At 40.7% G+C, this 21,280-nt stretch overlaps 1 protein-coding gene across 6 annotated transcripts in view; it reads left to right on the forward strand.

Annotated features, from left to right (window-relative positions):
• Nucleotides 1-21,280, forward strand: part of LOC120558767 (vitamin D3 receptor A) — an 83,889-nt gene that overhangs the window by 39,731 nt on the left and 22,878 nt on the right. For all 6 annotated transcript variants that reach the window (XM_039799992.1, XM_039799994.1, XM_039799993.1 and 3 more), the window contains 2 exons: nucleotides 10,191-10,338; nucleotides 12,462-12,592. In XM_039799992.1, coding sequence (XP_039655926.1) covers nucleotides 10,193-10,338; nucleotides 12,462-12,592 — 277 coding nt within the window. In that variant the 5' untranslated portion in view covers nucleotides 10,191-10,192. The remainder of the gene's footprint in view (nucleotides 1-10,190; nucleotides 10,339-12,461; nucleotides 12,593-21,280) is intronic.

Consider the following 21,280-nt stretch of genomic DNA (forward strand, 5'->3'; position numbering starts at 1 on the left):
TTTAAAACGTTGGAAAAAGCAAAAACAAACTGTGAAAAGAAGGCGTCGAAAGGTTGACGGGAAGACGACACAAGGGTTAAATATGAACGTTCTCATGCATTATTATTAGAGATTTGGTGTTTTTTCCTCGAAACTTATACCTCTTCTGATTTAATTATAATCTCTTGTTTGTTGACCAATATTTGCAGCCCTGGCTCCTCAAAATCACGTTCCCATACCACTAAACTGCATTCTCAAAAACATATTTTGTCCTGGTTTGTTTTTGACACATAGGCCTATCACAAATACATTTCTAATCAAAGTTCACGTAGGCAGGAGGTCAGTGTGGATGGATTGGTTAAAACAAACACTGGACTTTCACCGAGGAGACCGCTGTTTGTGTCAATGTTGACCTGTTTTAACCTACGTATGTAAATTAACTTACGTAACGTACTTAAATTACAAACCTACGTAACAAACATACATTTATTTTAACCCAAACCATGATATTTTCCTAAATCATGTAGTTCTGTTTCAATTCAACCATGTTAACCATGTGTTTTAAACTGTGAGCGTTTTCATGTGTGTTTGCTGGTATGAGGACTTGTTGAATTAAATGTAATCCAGGAGAAAATACTTTTCTCTTGAAACGTATTTGAGAATGCAGTTTAGTTGTTTGAAAACCAAATATTTTAGGGGACAGGGTTGATATTTTCACAATTACAAGCATTAAAAGCAAAGTTAAATCCTCCTTTGTTAGCATTAGGTAAGATGAAGTGGGAACATAGACTGTAAAAATAGTTGACGTAGCATCGGTGACGTGCTCATTGATCTGTGGACTGCTGTTTTGAAACCAGGACTTTGCATTTTGGTCATCACCATCTTGGTATTTGGAGTCAGTAGTGACCATATTTGGACAAAAGGGCGGAGCTGGGCAGGGTGACGTGGCTAAGCCGGTGTTGTGTATGGTTTTAATGGCACTAAAGCGTGAAAGTCGCTGATTTTCAATGCTTCTGACGTGAGCTTTACTGGCGGGTTAATCTCCCTTTGCCAGACCTACCTCCACAGCGCTGCTAAAGAGGGTCTGGTGAGTCCACATAGCATTCCGGGATGGGAAAAAAAAACATGCTCTGGTTTATTGGCATTTCTTTAAACCAATCACAATCGTCTTGGGCGACGCTAAGCACTGTACATAGCCAATGGCGCCTCTGCAAAATAGCCTCGGGAAGGAACTTGTTTTGGTAGAACGTGTACATTCAAAGGTTGTTTTAGTCGTGCAACAGAAAACTCAGATTGGACAGATAGTCTAGCTAGAAGCCCAAGGCAACGGGCATTTTGCCTAAATGAGAGACATCAGGTGGAATTTCCAGCAGCATAGGAACAATCCCAGAAGACTACAGACTACTGACGGGTAAATGCAGCATGTACTTCAGTACGCAGAGCTGGTTAAAAATTGGCAGACTTTCTCCAAAGTTACCAGCTAACGCTAGCGCTAGCTAGTTAGCTGGGTTGGCAGAATGCTGAACAAGACATTTCTAAGCGACCAAAGTATTTCCAATTAACTTTGATAAAGTGAAAACACACAGTGAGAGGGTCAAAATTTAAGATAAAAACATGGACAACGCCCAAAAACAAGTTAACAGCTCTTTCAATCAGGGCGATGGATAAGCATTGCTAAGCTTCTAGCATGATTGACAGGTCGACGTGTAGCCACACCCCTAAAGATTCCTCTGCTGTATCGTTTATTTTTTTAAATAAATAGGAATATACTTTACAAATCAACATCATGCTGTATTGAAAAAGACTTGAAACTAGCGATTGAGGCCATCAACTCGTTAGGAAAATGTTTGAGGTAGTAAATCAAGGCAGAAGTTTTTCCGTTTTTTAAGTGATTTTCCCATAGACTTCTATAGAAACTGACTTTTTTTCTGAGACAGTGGAGTCGCCCCTTGCTGGAAATTAGATAGATTGCAGGTTTTAGGCACCTCCACATTTGCTTCACTTTATTAAGCACAGAAGTTGTAGCTTGAGTGGAAAGATCTTGTTTTTATGCCAGCTTCCAAGCATATGACGGGTTACGTGAATCAATAAAGAACCCAAAATGTTGCATGCATGTTTTTATCTAGGGCAACAAGCACCCCTCCAATAACCTTTTACAGGTGCAATGCAGCATTGAATTGGCCATTACAGGCTGGTCCTATAATGACTAATTATGTTTTAGAGCTTGAATAGATTTACTCCTTTTAAACAGTCTTTGCTGTATTTTGATGCATTTTCTGAATTATATACATGTCATTTGTGTGGAAAAAGAAAAACAAACTATTCTCCTTCAGTAAGAAAACAATGCCAAATATGCTTTAGTGAATGTTTCTTTCAGACACTGCGTGGTGATGGGGTCTGAATGGTCTGCCCGATGGGACAAATTGTTGACATGCTATGTGGAGGGTTTATAAATTTTAACACAACGAGATGTAACTCAGCTGCTGCACTGCTCACAGCTTCGGCGAGGGAAATAACATCAGCATCAGCAAAAACAGACCTCCTCTGGCCTGATTATCCCTCTTCCTAAATGTTTCATCTGTTGACATTAGATGGCACTTGTAGCCGTATCTGCATAGCTCTCAGAAGCAACATGGACAAATGTGTTTATAGCTATGGATGGCGAGTGAAATTAGTGAAAAGGGAGGCAGAGAGAAAAAGCAAAGTAAAACACAAAGGGGAAAAAAGAAAAACAGATATTTGGGATGGGTTGACGATGCAACAACTGTTGTTGCAATGACATTTGACATGAGTACCAGTGTTTCATAGATTAAAACGTTGAATATGAATATGACTGCAGTGCATTTGGTAAACAAGAAAAAAAAACATTTATGCTCCTGCACTGGTGTCCTGTTAAAAATCAGGAGTGTTTGATGCTTTTGTGATGTTTTCAGTGATTTGATTCTAAAGTTTGTAGTACATGCCGTCTAAGATACAGACTTTGTGTATTTATGTCCAGTCTGCACATACACCCTCAGGACACAACTTTTGAAGTGGGAATTAATCTCATGGATTTAATTTAGGCTAGTCAAAGTTGGTAAAACTCTTGACAGTTTGCAAAAGTCTGTTTTCAGTGTTCAGTCTTTCGCAACACTATTGACGTAGCATTGGATTGTGTTATTGTGTCAACACCAGCAAGGACTGTAGGTGCAGTGAGTGATAGGAGTCACAAGGCTGTAACGGGGCATACAAGGTGAACAGTGGTGGGCTAGCTTGACAACAACAATGCAGTTCCACTTCTATATGGTAAACAACACATTGTGGGACAGTCAGCTGGCTAAATATAATACCAAGGAGTGCTTCTTTGGTAAGTCAGGAGTATACTGTATGGAGGGACTCTTCTGTAATGTAGGGACTAGTCTATATCCTTCGCGTTCCACTGAGTTCCACTTTACCACTGAGTCTAACTTAATGTCCCACCCACAATGCTATCCGACTATAATTTACTGTTATTTTGTTGAAAGTTTCTCATTTATTAAATAATTGCTTAAAAATGCATATTGGTTCCAAGTATCTGTTATCGGTTTCATGAACTACTTATTATCAGTATCTGCCTTGAAAAAAACGTATCAGTCGATCCCTAATATGTATGACCTGGTAGTTCTGTAAAATAACGATCATATCACATTATATATTTTTTCTAATATGCCTAATATCTAAATAAAGTAATCTAGAAAAGTACAGACATATGTGTGAAACCCTATTGTACAATACATGTATTTACTTATAGTTCTTTCGAGATGAGGATGTAAAAATGCACGACTAAGGAATAGGGCCCTATTTTAACGATCTGAAACGCAAGTATCAAACGTGAAACGCAAGTAGCTTTGTGGGCGGATCTCGGGCGCTTTTGCTATTATACCGGCGGGATAAATGACTCTTGCGCACGACGCAAATCTAAAATGGGTTGGTCTGAAGTAGCTAGGTGTGGTTTGGGCGTAACGTGAAAATAACCAATCAGAGCGTCATCTCACATTCCCTTTAAGAGCAGGCACGCTTGTTCCATGGCGGATTGCGATTATAACGGCGGATTTGCCTGGCGCACGCCAGCGGGAGCTGTCCGGGATGCGGCAAAGTAATAAATGCCCATCTTGGCCAGGTGGCGATGTTGCTGCGGCCTCTCAGGCGCATCTTCCCAAGTCTGGAGAGGATTGCTGCAGCCATGGAGCGTGGGCCTCCAAACGCACCACCTGCACCTGTTGTGCCCCTTCCTCCTCCCCCCACTCCCATCTCCGTCCACCTGCTCCATCAGGAGCACATCGCGCATTACTCCCGGACCAGATTCCGCCGGAGTGTCCAATCCCGCCGTAGTTCAACATCACGTCTCCTTAAGTCCTCTAATATTTCCTCATTTATGTCATCAACACATCCATGATTCATGGAAATGTTGTGTAAAACACAACAAGCCACAAAGAATGCTGCAACTTTTTGAGTACTGTACTGTTAAGTGCCTCCTGACCTATCCAAACACCTGAAGCGCATTTTCAGTAATATTTTTCTTTTTCACGCTACATTAGCATAAGCATGCGCCCCTAAAATAGCATCTGAATAACGCGCAACTGACTTTAGACTAGCGCCACTGACTTTAGACCAGGTTTTTCCTGGTCAGTGGCGGAATTGTTTTCTGAAACTGCAAAATAACACCAGGGAACCTTTGCGCCTGAACACGCCTCCTGTTTTCGCTGAACCGGGAGCGCAAATACATTCCCTAATTTACCGACGTGCGTCTGTGGAGGGAAAAGTCCGCTGTGCGTCAGGTGCAAAATAGGAATGATACATGCGTCGGTGTACAAAGACAATTGCGCTGAGTGCAAGATAGGGCCCATAGAGTCATAGTTATATTTTCACAACAATCTAATTTCTACTTTCCTGCGATAACCAGATAATAGAATAGATGCTTTAGGGCAGGGGTTCTCTAACAAGATTTTAAATTGAGGTTTAAGGTCCGGAATGCGTGGCAATAACAAAATAGCATTTAATCAACTCACTTTTAACTTTTAAGCAACATAAATTCAGGTTGAGTACTTGGTTTTCCTGGTCAACTTTTGTACCTGAAATTCGGTGCCAGTACCTATTTTTCCGTTACACCACTACTGTATCTTCAACGTCACTAACAATTTATTGATCAATAGAAAATGTATTAAAAAATAGAAAATGTTACACTTAATAAGGTATTGTATTCATAACACGAGGTATGGCCAGGGTCCTGATTGAATCGTCGTTTGCTTCAGATGCGGACCTTGGTCCAGACTTTGAGAAGCCCTACTTTAGGGAATACATAGAATAAAACAAATGTTCTATAGTTTTCCAACCATGATGCTTGTTTGCAAAAAAGAAGTAAATCATTTCAAACTACTATTACAATCATAATCAGCTCTGTATATTAGGGGTGGTACGGTTCACAAAACCCACGGTTCGGTTCGTATCACGGTTTTAGGGTCACGGTTTTCGGTTCAGTACGGTTCTTGTTATTTTTTTCTTTTAATCTTCAACACTCCAGAATATACTTCAGAATATAGCTAAAATTAACATATTGAATGCATGTTGCACAAAACATGCACACAGTGGCAGTTCTATATATTGTTTTATTTCATCATAGGTACCATGAAATCCAAAATGTTCCCACACACCAGACTATAAACGACGCTGGCGCATCCTGCAGCTCCGGTCAGCCTCTCTCCCACTTGACATTTCTGCATGTGACGTGACGTGACCTGCAGCGGCGCCCCACTCCACTTGAGGAGCGGTCGGCTCGGTGTCTCTCAAAATCTGACGAAAATCTTTTAAACTGACCTTTGTCGATCTGAAATGAAGACAGATTCAGCAACTGCATGGCCTATTTCTCGCTTAAAATGTTTTCAGAAACACGTTTCGGTGAACTATTTTAGTACAATATGAGATCGTATTCTGAACGAGCCGCCATGACAGTTTTGAAATTAGGGACCAGCCAGACCCATGTGACGCGATCGTCCAATCAGCTGTCATGGGTTGCGTTTGTCACGCCCATTCCGCTCGTCATTTCCAGTTAGTGTTTTAACATAGGTGTATAAAGTGGGCACTACGGCAGTAAGAGGTTAGTGCAGCTTAACAGTGTACTGACGAACCGTGCGGTACACACATGCTCCGAACCGAGACTAGCGAACCGAGCGGTTCGGGTGTTTTTTCATGAACCGTACCACCCCTACTGTATATGTGTGTATGAAACCGTGTATGTGCTTATATCTTGTTGTCTTTCTCATACACAGAGATGATCTGACCTTAGTTGTGTAACACGTTTATTAAATCAGTTATCAAGCGTCGATCCATAAATCCATTATACGTGCCATCTTGGGAAAACAGTCCAACAATGAACGCCGTGCAACCAGTAACCAGTAACATAGCTCAAGCAGGGCGTTTGTTGTTCGACTGGTCATGACTGTTTTCCCAAGATGGCGCCTGCTTGTATACGTTAATGCTACTGTTTTTATAAACTGTCTGCACTAGGGATGCACCGAATATTCGGCCACCGAAAATTTTCGGCCGAAAATGGCCCAAAAGGGCATTTTCGGTTTTCGGCCGAAATACCTTTATCACCGAAACAATACGGCCGAAAATGTTGTGATGACGCAAACAGAAAACGCGACCTGCACGTGTGTCAGTACCCGATCCGTTCCACCTGCAAAGCGTCTCCTAAGCAAAGAGGTTGAGACGGACCACGGATGAAAACAATGAAAAGTGCTCTTAGAGTCTGTCAGCACACGTTTCACTGAGATCTGTTCGGATCGTCTGCACTTCATCGCGACTGTACTTGATCCGCGTTATAAAGACCATTACTTGGATGCGGAAATAAAGCAGGGCGCACGAGAAATGATCCAGGCCGCGATGGATGCGGAGAACCCGCGTGGAGACGGAGACGGAGCAGGAGATCAGAGCGCAGAAAAAAAGACTTGTCTCGCTGCACCAGATGAGGGGCATGCACCCTCGTTGTCTGATATGTTCAGTGAAATCCTGCAAGAAAGTGCCTCAATTAATAATAATAATAATAATAATAATAATAACAATAGGTAAGCTATTCTGTTCTTAGGCTACTGTATACTGTATGTGACTATCAGATTGTAGCCATATTTCTGCTAGATTTTTTTTAATTAAACTTTAATATTAATTTATACAATTGCAATGCCTTGATTTTAGTAAAGTTAGTACACAGTCATAGACCTAAATGCAATGGTACTAATAATTGGCTTAATTTCTTTCGGGGTTTCGGTTTTCGGTCTTGGTTTCCTCTTTTTTCGGTTTTCGGTTTCGGCCAAGAATTTTCATTTCGGTGCATCACTAGTCTGCACACTTACAAAGTTCTCAATGCTTGGGTTTACATGTAGGGACCCTCATTATGCTACTGTGGAAGTGTGGTGCTATTTTGAGCCTTGTTAGTGGTATAGAAGTAGCGATTTCTTTTTACTTTCCCTGTACCCCGACGACTAGCTTTATAAGTTAATCAGCGGTTTGCGCTATCTTGTTTCAAGCTAGAGACACATTCGATTAGCATGAAAACATCCCAGAGAACGGTCGACTCGGTACACGTGTTATTAACCCCTATGTTCATTTTGCGCCGGAATTGTCCTTTTAAAGAAGATATAGGTTGATTGACAGATCTATAGAAACAAGTGTATGCATGAGAAAACAGAGCAGGGATTGTTAAGGTGTTAGGGAACGTAAGATAGAAAGGGAGCGATTGAATTACCTGTCAGCTAAAAAGTCTGCCGCCTTTTTATCACCAACTAATCATGCTCACTATAAATAAATAAGAATGGTAATTATCAAAGCAGCATTACAAATGAGAAACAAGTGAGAGAAAGCACATAAAGAATAACAAAAAAAAGAGTTACAGAGAAGTGATTAAAGGAGAAATAACACTAGAGTTGTTAATCACAGACCTGGAGCCCACTCGGACTGTTGTTAATCACCACCACTAATGAAACGGCAGGTTGTTTTGGTGGTGTTTTTGCAGATCTGCTTGGATTTTTTGACCTACCGTCTCTCCATTCCGCCCTCTCCATCTTTTTCATTATTCACCTGGTGCTGCATCCGGGGAAAAAAAAAGCTGTTTTTGTGACATGATGACTAATTGCGTGTCATGTTTTTGTGTCTGTCAACACCCCAGCACACACTGTAGCCTGAAATCACTCATATGTATTTGAATGAGACAAGCCCCAGTGCTGGTCAACATGCATTAAAGTGATACTCCACCTGCACAGTAGTGAGTGCGTGTGTGCGCGTGTGTGTTACAGTGTGTTACAGTGTGTTCTAGTGTGTCCTGCTTTCCCGGTGCGGTGCTTTCTGGGTAATGGGACTGATGCGTCTGTATATGCATGTTAGTGTTTTCCTGGGAACCGGCGCTGAAGCTTCAACTAGCCAAGTTGTAATGAGAGCTAATGGAGTCTGACTATGTTTGTCTCCATCCTTCACTTGTGCTCTCACCTGCCTCCCCCTCTTTCATTATTTCTCTTTGGCCATCGGTTGCTCCGCCTCGGCAGTTCCTCCCATCTCTTTGTCCTCATTTGACACTATCTGAGTCCTACTTCTATGCACGTCAGCTCCCCACAGGCTATATTCTGCAGCCTGCACCCCTCCTTTTTTATCCTCATTTGGTTGTCTTCCCCTTACATGACTTCTCCTTCTCTCACACATTTCTCCGTAGTGTTTATCTACAGGCACTGATCTCTCTGTTTAAGCATTACAATACCAAAAACCTACTGACCATGTGTTTGCTGCATTGGAGTTTTCCATCGTTTTGTTACATTTTGAGTCCTATCCTTGTATCTTCTACAGTTTTTTGTTTGGACTTTCCCTCTTTCTTTCACCCTTGGACCTTTTCCTTAAATTTAAACACAATTTCCATTTTACACGTTTCAGATTTTAGCATTAGCATCGAACCGAACCAATCAGCTTCTGGTTTGTTCAAAAACAAAAATGGCAGACATAGTAGACAGGTGATATACAGATCCAATCAACTGCCAGATATTTTTTTTTAAAAGCCAGCCTTTTTCCCCCAACAGTTTATGATAGGTTCTGTGTAACAAACTATCTGTTGCGTCAGGTTAGCATAAAGGGACTGCAACTTGCATTTTGTTGTCCAACCCTGTGTTGTACAATGACGACAAATAAACCTTCAACCTTAAAAGGACAATAACCTGTTCACCTTTTGTCTCATTTTCCTTCATTAGCTTTATTCAATCCAAATGATGAATACTATTAACATAACGAAAGGTGCAGATCATACCCCTCTCCCCTCGTTTCCTGTCTGTATTTTCACATCAACTATCTAATCATTTTGAGTAGATAAATAAAAGATAAGTCTTCTGTCAGTATTCAAAAACTAACTTTAGGCCACAAAATCTACTTGATGAAATATTTTTTGTTTTCTGACTAAGTTCTTTTCTTGAAAAGGGCCTTTGCGGTTTGGTCAGTTGAGCTGAAACATATTGGTCACATCAGAATATGCATTACAATTTAATTGAAGACCTTGCCAGAGTGCATTTGTCAGTCATGTTTGACCATAGTATACAACATACAGTGTTCATTTGCTCCTGCATATTTTCTCCTCTTCTTTTAAAATCCTTAAAGTACAAACAGAGGATCTTTCTGTACCGATTGATATGGATTAGTAAGCTCACAGTTGGCCAGTCGGTGTGTGTTACTCTACTGCTGTTTATTTCATAGGAGAAGGCCAGATGGTGTGAGTGTGAAAAAATGAGCACTTTCATCTTGGCAGAATTAAATGTATCAGTCATTTCTTAGCCTATGGCAAATATCCGTCTTTCTGTCATTAATTTGCTTTCCCATTAATATTGTATTTTCAGTGTGTGTGTGTGTGTGTGTGTGTTTGAGTCATGCAGCCAATAGCTGCGAGAGTCTGAGTGTGGCTGTCAATGCCTTTTGCTAAATATGCTAATAGGCTGACACCTGTTTGTATAAGAAGAGGAAAAAACCCACCTCCCCATCAAACACTCCCACACAACACACGAGCAGAGGAAACAAACTGATTTTTAAGCTTTGGGCGAGGTTGGTGAAATTCATGGATGCACACAGACATTCCTCCCCTTTTTGTATCGTTTGTGTTTCATTCGTAAACTAGGAGCAGGCGAGCAGTGTCAGGCTCTAATGTCTTCTCTCTTTGTTTGTTTTCTCTGCAGTGATGGAGCCCATGACGGTGACAACGTCGGTGGCCGGGCCGGACGAGTTTGACCGCAACGCCCCGCGGATCTGCGGTGTGTGCGGTGACAAGGCCACCGGCTTTCACTTCAACGCCATGACGTGTGAGGGCTGCAAGGGATTCTTCAGGTGGGTGCTGTCCCTTGAGAACCGTGTGTTGTTCATCTTGTCTATTTTGCAGTTTTTAAATGGGTGGGATGATGAAGTTTGTGAAGTGTGTGCGTCTCTGTTGTATTATCTGCCAGTCCGTGTGGAGGTGGTGTCTTCAGTTTGCATCTTATTTGCTTTATATTCGGGCATCATGTAATAATAATAATAATAATAATAAATTGAATTTATATAGCGCTTTTCATAGACTCAAAGTCGCTTTACAGGGCAGGGTAGATTATAAAAACAGAACAAAACAAAACGAACAAAACAAAACAAAACAAGCAAAACAAAACAAGATTCAGCAAAACAAAAGAAGGTTCACATGTACTGAAACAATGATTTTTCTGCCGAACTTGAACTGAATCTGTACATTTCATTATCATGTCATTAGTTACGTTCAGTTACACATAATCAAGTCTTATCCTTAATATCCTATATAAAGGTTCAGAATTTAGGCTTATTTTTGCAGCACTAACAACCATTGAACTTGTCTGTTAGAAACCCTGCAGGTACTTTTAGGTCTTTTCAGTTTCCCGTAAATTTGAATAGATCCTGCATTACGTATAAAACGAATGGTCACCAATTATTTTTGTTCTTCCCAAATTATTTCGGAATTAATGAGAGAAATGTTTTTGATAAATATCGGCAATATACATTTATATAGTTGTTTTAGTACACTGCCCTGCCGTGCTCCTCCTTAACACGTTGCCATTGTATGACAGCCTGATGTCAGTATACTGTACACTGTGTTTGATATTATGGTACAGTAAGTTCAGTGCTCAGCTCTTCTGTTGTTTTTTCGTATTCTCCCCTCGATCTCACTTGCTCTCTCACATTCACTCAAATACACAAACGCACACACACACAACACACTTTTTCATATATCAAGGTTTCTTAATAGGATTCACCAATGAAGTATTGTAATTAATTTAAATCCCACCAGCCGAAGGGAGAAGACGCCATTCCTTAAAACAAACAGTGTTTTTATTATCAATGGAATGAGCTTGTTTAGGTAGAATTTAATTAGTAATCATCAAAAGTGTTTATGTAAAATATATGTACAATATATAAATTAGACATTACTTAGGCTGTGATGCTCGGTTCCTAAATCTTCAGTTGAGTCATTTAAAGGAGCATTCCGGACTGCTTATTTTAGTAAGTATGGAAAAAAGAAAAGAGAGTATAGAAAAATATTTGTTTCTTGCCCCTATTCTGTTTTCTAAAAACTAAAATTCTGAATTCATAAAAATAAATAGATCATACAAGCAGAGTGTTTTTAATGGCGTTTGGAGCAGGCAGCCAGCACAGCTAAAATGTTATCCACTGTGTGAGAGTGCACGCCAGAGCGAGCTTGATGTCATCGGAAGCAAGGCAAGAAGTATGGCGTGCAACTGAAAGCACACTCCTACGCAGAGCTGCCTGAACGTCACAGCCTGCAAAACAGCTCTGTCCCAAGTGTCTTTATATGTGTACCAAATCTGGACATCCACGACCAAATTAGTTTGAAAGTAAATGCCGCAATATCTTTGAATTGCTTATACGGTACACATAGCATCACCAATAACCAAATATTATACTTGGCTGAACATTTAGGAGTTATGCAGTGATGTAGTTAACATTCTATCTTTTTTGTATAAGGAAAACATACCTTTATTGCTGGTTCATCATCCTTTCCATAGACGCAGTGAATAAACAAGGCTGCTCAGACGCCATTAAAGTTTTAATTATTTAACTTTTTCCACTTATTTTCTGTTCTTATTTATAAAAAGAGACTAAAATAGAGAGAGAGAAAATAATTTCTTATGGTAAAATAAAAAGAGTATCAATGGATAGTAATTTTTCTTTGAGGACAGAAGTTTTACAGTGGAACGTCTTCCAACTTTCTGCGTGGGAGTGTGGACTGAAGAGCCACAATGGGTAAATGCAAGTTTTCCGAGGGCTGGCTATAAATATAGTCTGAAAAATCGACCGGGAAGTCTAGAAATTTGAGTCTGGAAAAGTATGGAATTTTTAAAAATGGCAAGTGTGTAAGAACCCTGAATGGAATATTTGAACCACCACAGAGAATAAACAAAGTGAGTAATCGATTTGCTCTCCTATAGGCGCAGCATGAAGCGTAAAGCCTCCTTCACCTGTCCATTCAACGGGAGCTGCACCATCACCAAGGACAACCGGCGTCACTGCCAGGCCTGTCGTCTCAAACGCTGCATTGATATTGGCATGATGAAAGAGTGTGAGTAGATTGTTTATTTTCTGATCTCTGACATTCTAGCGATGCTGCTGATTTCATAAAGTCATAGCTTGAGATGGAGGTGTGACGATGCAAATATTTTAGTTTCGACCATTTTTCATGATGCTCTGTGATTCAATGTTTTGGTCTTCTATTGTAATGGGTTGTTAGTAGGGATGCACCGAATCCAGATTTGTGGGGTTCGTGATTCACTGTGACTTCAACGAAACTTCAGAGCCGATGTTGTTTACTCCGTCCGCACCTCTGTGTGTGTGTGTGTGTGTGTCGGTCGGAGCTCGGTGCCATCGACATTCGGTGCCCAGCCCTACCATTAACACAGTAAACCCATTAATGAAGTAAACAAATGGTTAACACAAGTTTTTAGCTGTGACTGTCCTTCCTTTGCCGTACCTGAAGTTGCTGCATTTTGGATGCTGTCTGTCCTTCATGCACAACTCGTATTCTTCTGGATGTTTTATACGCAAAAGTTTTAACAGCGGCGACGTTGTGTGTTGTTTAGGGTCCTTGCCACCACGAGACAAATCGGCATTGCAAATTGAACATGTAGCTCGACTTGAATCGCCTTTTCTGACCGAAAGTACCGCTAAACAACACTTTTTCTGCTCACGAGTTAGATTTTCACTTTCTCACAGCCTACTGCATTGAACGGTCCACCTATGTAAACACATTCCCGTAATCAACGGCGGCGACATTACGTCGACCAGCGTAGCGCACGTAGTGCAAGCGTAAGGTTCAGTGGAAAAAAATTCGAAGGTTTGGCAGAAACCGAACCCCGTCAAAAAGCCCAATATTTGGCCGAAGCCGAATCCTGGATTTGATGCATCACTAGTTGTTAGCTGTGCATTAATTAGCTCAAACCTAGAACTGGTGAAATGATTTCACCTATTTCTAATGCAGTTTTACTTAGGGGTTTTCTTGGGGCAAATGACACTACTTAAGACATATCTTATTTTATATTATTATTATTTTTTTTTTTGGCACTTGAACAGACAGTATTTTAGCCAACACATTCCCCATCTTATTACACATAAAGCCAGTTAGAGGAGGGCAGCCTAAAGTCCTATTTAATGAGTGTATTGTCTGGCTTTGCTAATAGCTTTTTAATTTTTTTTATTTTTTACATTTCGACTTCCAATTAGGACAGTAAAGTAAAGAATCTTCCACTCTAATCCTTTATCTAAATCTACCGAATTTCCCCATTAGGTGTCACACTTGTCTCAGCTGCTCCCGAGTGAGACTGAGAGTGTAGCGACTCCAGACTACCTGTGAAGTCATAACCGAGACGGTTTATTATCTTTGGTTATACAGTAATAACTCTTTGATTTGGTGTTTACACTTGGCCTCGTCTTATTCAGCTCACTTCTTTGTGTCTGCTTGAAATCCAAAATGTTTCCATCCTGGCGGTGCAGTTTTAGTTTTCTTTGAGACTAACAAAAAAAACGAACAAACACGGTGTGCCTTTAGGCCGTTTCCCGTCTCACCCATACTCCGACTCCCTCTCTTTCACAGCACCGCTCGGCTCGGCAATAGATTGCCGCCAGACACTAGCGGCTCCGTTAGTTCGGTTGTGTGCTCCGTGCTTGAGCTTCAGAATGCTCAGGGGGAAGCTTGCGTGTACGCTACCGCACTACTTGATCAATAAAAGAGCTAACTTAAGCTAATGACAAGCTATTTGAATCAGAAAACAGCAACGCAGTTTAGAAGTAGTTAAACTAGTAATGCTACTGCCCAACACTGCTTGTAATACAAGTTGGATTTAGTGTCGTGATGCTGTCGGCACAGACTGCTAACGTCAGCTACTTTTAATTTGCCAGAAGGTGTCATAGTGACAAATGTCGGTTCAACCGGTTAGCATAAAACCAAACCGGTTCAGCCTAGTACACCGGACCGGATGGTGAAACCGGAAATCTGCCAAACTCTAGTCCAAGCAGTAAACTGGTTTCCATTTAATCTAATATTTACATTCAGGAAGAAAAGTAAGCAGTCAATATAATCACTCTAAATCTAAATGTGTAAATTGATCTGATTTGAAACAAGGAGATGGTGAATATAGTAGAATGCGGCACAAAGGGAAAATCAGACCTCACCTCACTGCGTGTTAACACAAAATCACACCTTGTCGCAACTGAGTCATAATTACTAACCCAGACGGGTCTTGATTTTGCATGTTTACAAATTATCACATTATTATTGGTAGTAATTACTTCATCAGTCATGCGTCAAGATTATTTAAATGTAAAATAGCGAAGAAGCACTTCGTTTCTTCACAACAGGGTTGCAAGGCAGAGTGCACTTGAATTCCAACAAACCAATAGGAAGTAGCGCCAACAGCACTGCAACATGCAACATAACTATGACAAGTAGTGGATGACAAGAGGAGAATGAAAGCGAGGGAAAGAAGGAAGGAAGGAAGGAAGGAAGGAAGGAAGGAAGGAAGGAAGGAAGGAAGGAAGGAAGCCAGGGAGGTTATAGTCCTGTTCAACAATGGCTCTCTTTCTTCAAAGAGACACACAATGGTCTGGCCCACATTTCCATTCACAAACAGACTGTGTGTATGTTTGTGTGAAACAGCGATGATGCAGGGCAGGGTTCAGACTGCTGATAACCACTGTGTTGACCACAAATAGCCACATGACACTGAAGTGTCTGTATTCCATTGAGAAAAGATGAGAGAAGAGCGAGCGGGAGGAGCGAGACTTATTAGTATAAAATGGTCTCTTTGTTTCTCACAGCTAGGATTCAGGTTTGTGGGGTGAAGGAAGTCCACTGTACTCACTGCTGAGTAGGACAGCTGCTCTGCTGGTCTCTACAGTGTCTGCTGGACACTGTACAGCCATTTTTTTTCCACTTGGAGAACTTGAAGGCAGCAGCGTTGTTCATATTCTGTACTGCCAGTACAAAACCTGACCTTCTGCAAGATCAAGCTGTTTCAAGAATGTTGCATTCATTCTAACTGCAGAATTGCTCAAGGGTGGCTCTGAAAAGAAGCAGGATGATACGTTTGCAATAAGTGCTTGACATTAAAAGCACATTTTAAACTCTAGCTATTTCCCATCATTGTCATCTGAAGGCCGCATGTATGTTTGGACTGACGTGCATTGTCAAAATGTTATGATGCAGTACAGATCTACAGGTTGAACCAGGCAGCTTCAAAATAACCACACAGACTTCTGGACTCTTGTGCACATGTAATTAATCATTTGTATCCTGGTGTTGTTCTACTTTATGCAGTGCAAACCAGTATTTGTTTTAGTTTAAATTTGCTGGCATGACTGTGGTGAAGTTAGCGCACACATTCATTAAATATGGCTTTGCCCTAATGTAAAATTGATTTACCTTCCTCCATGATAAATGTACACATCGCCTTCTGTCCAGTAAAATGTATTTGGAAAGCTACTTTGTCTGTAAAGCAGAAGCAATCACAGTCCCTTAATAGAGCTGCATTCTTAGCTTTAAAAATGGCAATCCTTATGAAATTGGAAAATACAGAAATGGACTGTTACACTGTGGATAACTGGCGCAAAAACCGTATGTGTGCGTTTCCAGTCACAAAAATATAAAACATGCTCTTCCACTCCTCCTGTGTAGATGTGGACTTGTGCTTCTGAGCATGACCTGACCTATGTTTCAGTAGGTCACAGTGGATGTACCATCTTTGCCTCATTTTGAGGGTATCCACGTTACTGTGTCTACTCTGACTGTGTCATTATATCCACATAATCAAAGACACAAACAAAACAAGAAAATGAATATACATGCTAGGGCCAGAATGAAGGTGTGGCACTGAGCGTTGATTGGTGGAACATTGACATACAGGATGCACACATGGGTGCACGCGCACACAAACGCATACCAGAATGTGGACTTACTAAAAAAGACAGGTCACAGTACCAAAGGCATACTCCACAAAACAAACACAAACAACATGGAGATCAATTATGACTGTACATAAGTTGCTCATCTGACAGACTACTGAAGGTGAGGAAAACACATAAATGCTTTGTACATATCTCTACACTTGGTCTTATGAGCATGCTCCTAACAATGACTCATTTGTGCTTTTCATCAATCCGTCTCACTGTGAGTCTTGTGATGTAACTTAATAATAATAACCCAGTATAACTCTTCATTTTTAATGGGAGATGGTATACTATGTTCTTGAATGCATCTTTGAGGATTAATTACAATTCAGTTACCCTCTGTTTTTGTGGGTATGTGTTTGTCTTCCTTTATGCAATCCTCTTTTTATTGGCAGCTTTTTCTAAGCTTCACCACCCTTCAGTTAAAACTGTGTGTATGTGTTTGTTTGTGTGCCTGCTGTAAGCTGTGCCAGCTGAGTTTGTAGTAAACACCCCTATGCTGTCCTTGTTTGACAGAGGTGAGATACATGCCAGAAAAAAATCTCCCCGCTTGTGTGTGGGAGTGAATGTATTTGCATGCCTGCTGTGTTTGTCTGTTTGCAGGGGTGTGTATTCGTAAAAGGATTAGAATCACAGTAGAGTTTCTGAGATGTTTTAGCCTAGATGATTGAATTCCCACCCTCAGTGTTTTTCAGTAGCAAAGCTTATCCTGTGGTGCTGCCCTCCGTTTGCCTCCCTAATTTACATTCTTCATCGTCTCTCTGAGGCTTTTGTATTCTGTCTCTTTAACAACCTTTACACCTGTATTACCATAAGTGCCAGATGCTTAATTTGTAGTTGGATAGACATGTCGATTAAGATTATCTCTTTTTATTTTAAATTTTTAAAGGTCCAGTTTGTAACGTGTTTAGTTATTCATTATCAAAATCTGTGTCCCACGTTCACAAACGTGTCCTTTTTCTTGAATATTTACCTCCACCATCAATTCCAAGTATTCCTTTTGGCTTGAAATTTTACATTTGCATTCACATGAACTGGGGTAGACGCTCCATATTCATGCGCCATCTTCAAATACGTTAGCCGGTAAGGGACATACAGGACATACTACTCCACCTTTCGGGTTTTCGCTGTCGCATGATAAACTCACAGGTGCTGCTAATGCTGCTAATGGGTATCGTCGCTTCCCGGCCCCGGCAAGTTTGAAGATGGAAACGTGGAGGACCACACGTATTCAAAATCCAAATTTCAGGAATAGGAGTCTTCTTCTTCGCCCAGAAAAAGAAAAAGGATATTGAAAAGAGCAAGAGACCAACTACCATAGCTGTAATATGTACTTTGAACTGCGTGGTGCGTGAGAGTTGATTACAATATATGATCTCAGCGCTAGAGCGGAGAAATTCCTCCACATTGGACCTTTTTTAAGATAATTTTTTGGGGCTTTTCCACCTTTAATGGACAGGACAGGTGAGAAAGGGGAGAGAGAGAGGGGGAAGACATGTAGGAAATCGTCTCAGGTCGGAGTCAAATCCGGGCCTCTGCGTCGAGGCATAAACCTCTAAATATATGTGCACCTGCTCTACCCACTGACCCAACCCGGCCACATTAAGTTCATCTTTTAAAGCATTTCCACCAATATACAGTATATTTGTGCGATGTGCTATCCAAAGATAGTTGAGAATTAAATGTTATGTGCAATATAGCACATTTGTTTTAGCAGTAACTCAACCAGCAAATACATTGCAAATGAAGGAAAGAGAACTGAAGTCCACATAAAGACATATTAAAATTGCAAAGTAGATACAGCTAAGTAACACCAAATGTGTTTATAGCCCATTTCTTTCTGCCACCATGTACTGGTATTGGTAAGCCGTTTTCCCAGACACTCGGCATGTGTGGGTGCCCTGACGCCTGACTGACCTGAATTCACCTCCTGGAACATCACACTCCCAGGGCAGCAGTGGAAAAACATTGGCCACACACACGAAATCCAGCTTGACATAATATCACACCGAATGGGAGTGTTAGCAGCATCCATTGTGTTTAACTGGTCTGTCGGCTGTTTAATGAGTAAGCCCGCTGTGAACCTCTGGCCTCCACTACAAGGAGACTCTGCCTTTCCCTTTTTGTCAGTGTCTCTGGCATTACCCGCTCTCTCTCAGTTTGCCTTTCTTTTTTGCCTTTCCTTCTCTGCTCGTTTCTGCCATGCAGGGCACTTCACCACATCCAATCAGTCGCTTTCCAAACAGCAAACCTTCTTTTTGGTAAACTGCTGTGCGTCTGCCAAGAGCTGTGGGGTGGTCAAGATGTTCCTTTGATGGTCTGTTGTTTTTGTGAACTCCTGCCTTAATGATGCCATCTAAGGCTCAAACTTGGCTGGGGACTGACTGACTCAATCATGTCCCAGCCTTAGAATAGCTTCTTTGACGGCCTGTGCCAAACTTTGACCAAACTGTACCTATTCACGATTGGGCTTTGTGCTGCATACTTGGATGTCCTCACCACAAGGAGTGGTTCGAAGCAGTCTGGACATGGACTGGATGGACATTGGAGCATAGCCAAAGCAGCCTAATTAATGACGGTGGGTTAAAAGAGATGAAAGCCAAGTAAATCCTTTGGTTAGCTAAGCAGTCAGATTCATTCAGTTGCCTTTTTAAGCCTGTGTAGCCAAACTGTTGTTGTTGTTGTTGTTGTCGTCGTCTGCATCGCCACAATATGCGGTTATGTAACACTGCTTCTGTGGTTGCAATCCAGGGTGCAGTCTATTTGAAATATAGTTGTTTACAGCTTCCAGGAAAACAACCAGTATTTAGTATGAGGTGCATGATCTGAGCTCTATTTAATTTAGAGTCATTTGTGCCATCTCATTGACCTCTTAAATAAGCAGTTACTGTAAAGAATGTATTCATTTAGTTTTATTCCATTGATCCAAATATGCACTTACAATTGTCAAGGCTAAAAGCTGTACCCACATATTTTATTGACATTTTTAGGAATGGGTAGATAAACCATTTACAAATTGCTGAATTAACAGACGGAAGACATTAACACAGTTTAAAAAAAGCTAATTTATAGGTTACTACAGCTGACAAACAATAGTGTAAGGAGCTATTATCCTGCATTCAGCTGACATGGACAAGGTCTCTATCTCTTAAAAACGGTCATGCAAAATGTCATGCCTATAAACCTTAACTCATAGCATCATTTGATGGAGCTAAATTTAATGTCAGTTAAATAGAAATAGAAGAGTGTCTCTGTTGCTGCCAGGCCGTCCGACCGTATGTGCTCGTATTGTGACCTCATGGCTCTGGGCCTGTCTCTCTTTGGCCGTCATGCTGTCTGTCTGCCTGCACAGTTGAGCGCATCATGGGTAATCAGTCACTGTGGCAGAGAGTCAAAAGGATAATATGGGCAGAGGCATTTAGGGGTCAGTACATTACTCCAGCAGTGACTCACAGAGCCAGGCTTCAGACTAGGGCTGTCTCAAACGCTTATTTTTGAAACGATTAATCTAGCGATAATTATTTCGATCAGTCGACTAATCTAACGATACATTTTTCAATTAATCTAACGATTAATTTTTCAATTAATCTAACAATTTTCAATTAATTGTTATTAACAATTTACACAAAACAAATTTCAATAAGGTTCAAATCACTATTTATTAAAAATTGTTTAACACTGCACTGTTCAAGTCAAATTAATTTTTAGTGCAACCTGAAGCCAGATGTAGGCTATCAATCCAACCACAAAATAAAGTCACTTTCAGGAGGAATACAAAAATAAAAAGTGATGGTTCGGAGTAATTTCACCCTAGGGTCTTTTGCACCATGACCTCGAGCCAAACACCCCCCCAGAAGCTTTTTTCACCTGGGTCGAACATTGGGAGAGTTAGCGTAGCGTAGTGTTATCAGCTAAATAGCTTAGCGCAGGGGATCAAATGTACACTTGGTTTCAAGTATCTCGTAATGTTAATGACCTAGATAATAGCGAAAGAGACACCCCCCCCTCCAAAAAAAAAAAAAAAATTATTACAAAAAAAAAAAACATTATAATTTATTTTTTTTAAAAATTTAATTAAATTTGTTTTTTTTTTTTTTTTTTTTTTTTTTGTTGCTGCTGCTGCTGCTGCTACCCGTAGTTAGACGGTACTAGGGCGTGTCTACAAATGACTACACCGAAAAGAGATGCAACAAAAATATTTATTAATTTAATGATTAAATAAGGTAATGTCTCCAAACTTACCTCGATTATAACTTGTCTCCTGCTAGTTATACTACAGCACTTATTTAAAAAAAAAGTTAAATTAATAAATATTTTTGTTGCATCTCTTTTTGGTGTTGTAATTTGTAGACGGCCCTAAGCACTCGGCTTACTGCAGGTAGCAGCAGCAGCAGCTAGCAGAAGAGAGCAGGCAAGTGTTCATAAACTTCTTGTGTACTTACAAACTTTCCAATCCATCGTTTTATGAGTGCATAACCTATTTGTACTAGTGTAGAAGTTTGGTATCATTTCGGGCATTATTAGTGGGGTCATTTACGAGATACATCACTGGATCCATTAGCCCCTGCGCTAAGCTATTCAGCTGATAATGCTACTCTAGCTAACTCTCCCAATGTTAGACCCAGGTGAAAAAAGCTTCTGGGGGGGTGTTTGGCTCGAGGTCATGGTGCAAAGGACCTTAGGATGAAATTACTCCGAACCATCACTTTAAAGTAAACAGAGCAAGTGCAAAAAGAGAAGCCTGTATTTGCTTTTTTTAACAGTAGGTAAAATAATGAATAAGCTCTTGTTTAACATCCAAGCTCTTCTC

Source organism: Perca fluviatilis, chromosome 5, assembly GCF_010015445.1.
Source record: "Perca fluviatilis chromosome 5, GENO_Pfluv_1.0, whole genome shotgun sequence".
Lineage (NCBI taxonomy): Eukaryota > Metazoa > Chordata > Actinopteri > Perciformes > Percidae > Perca > Perca fluviatilis.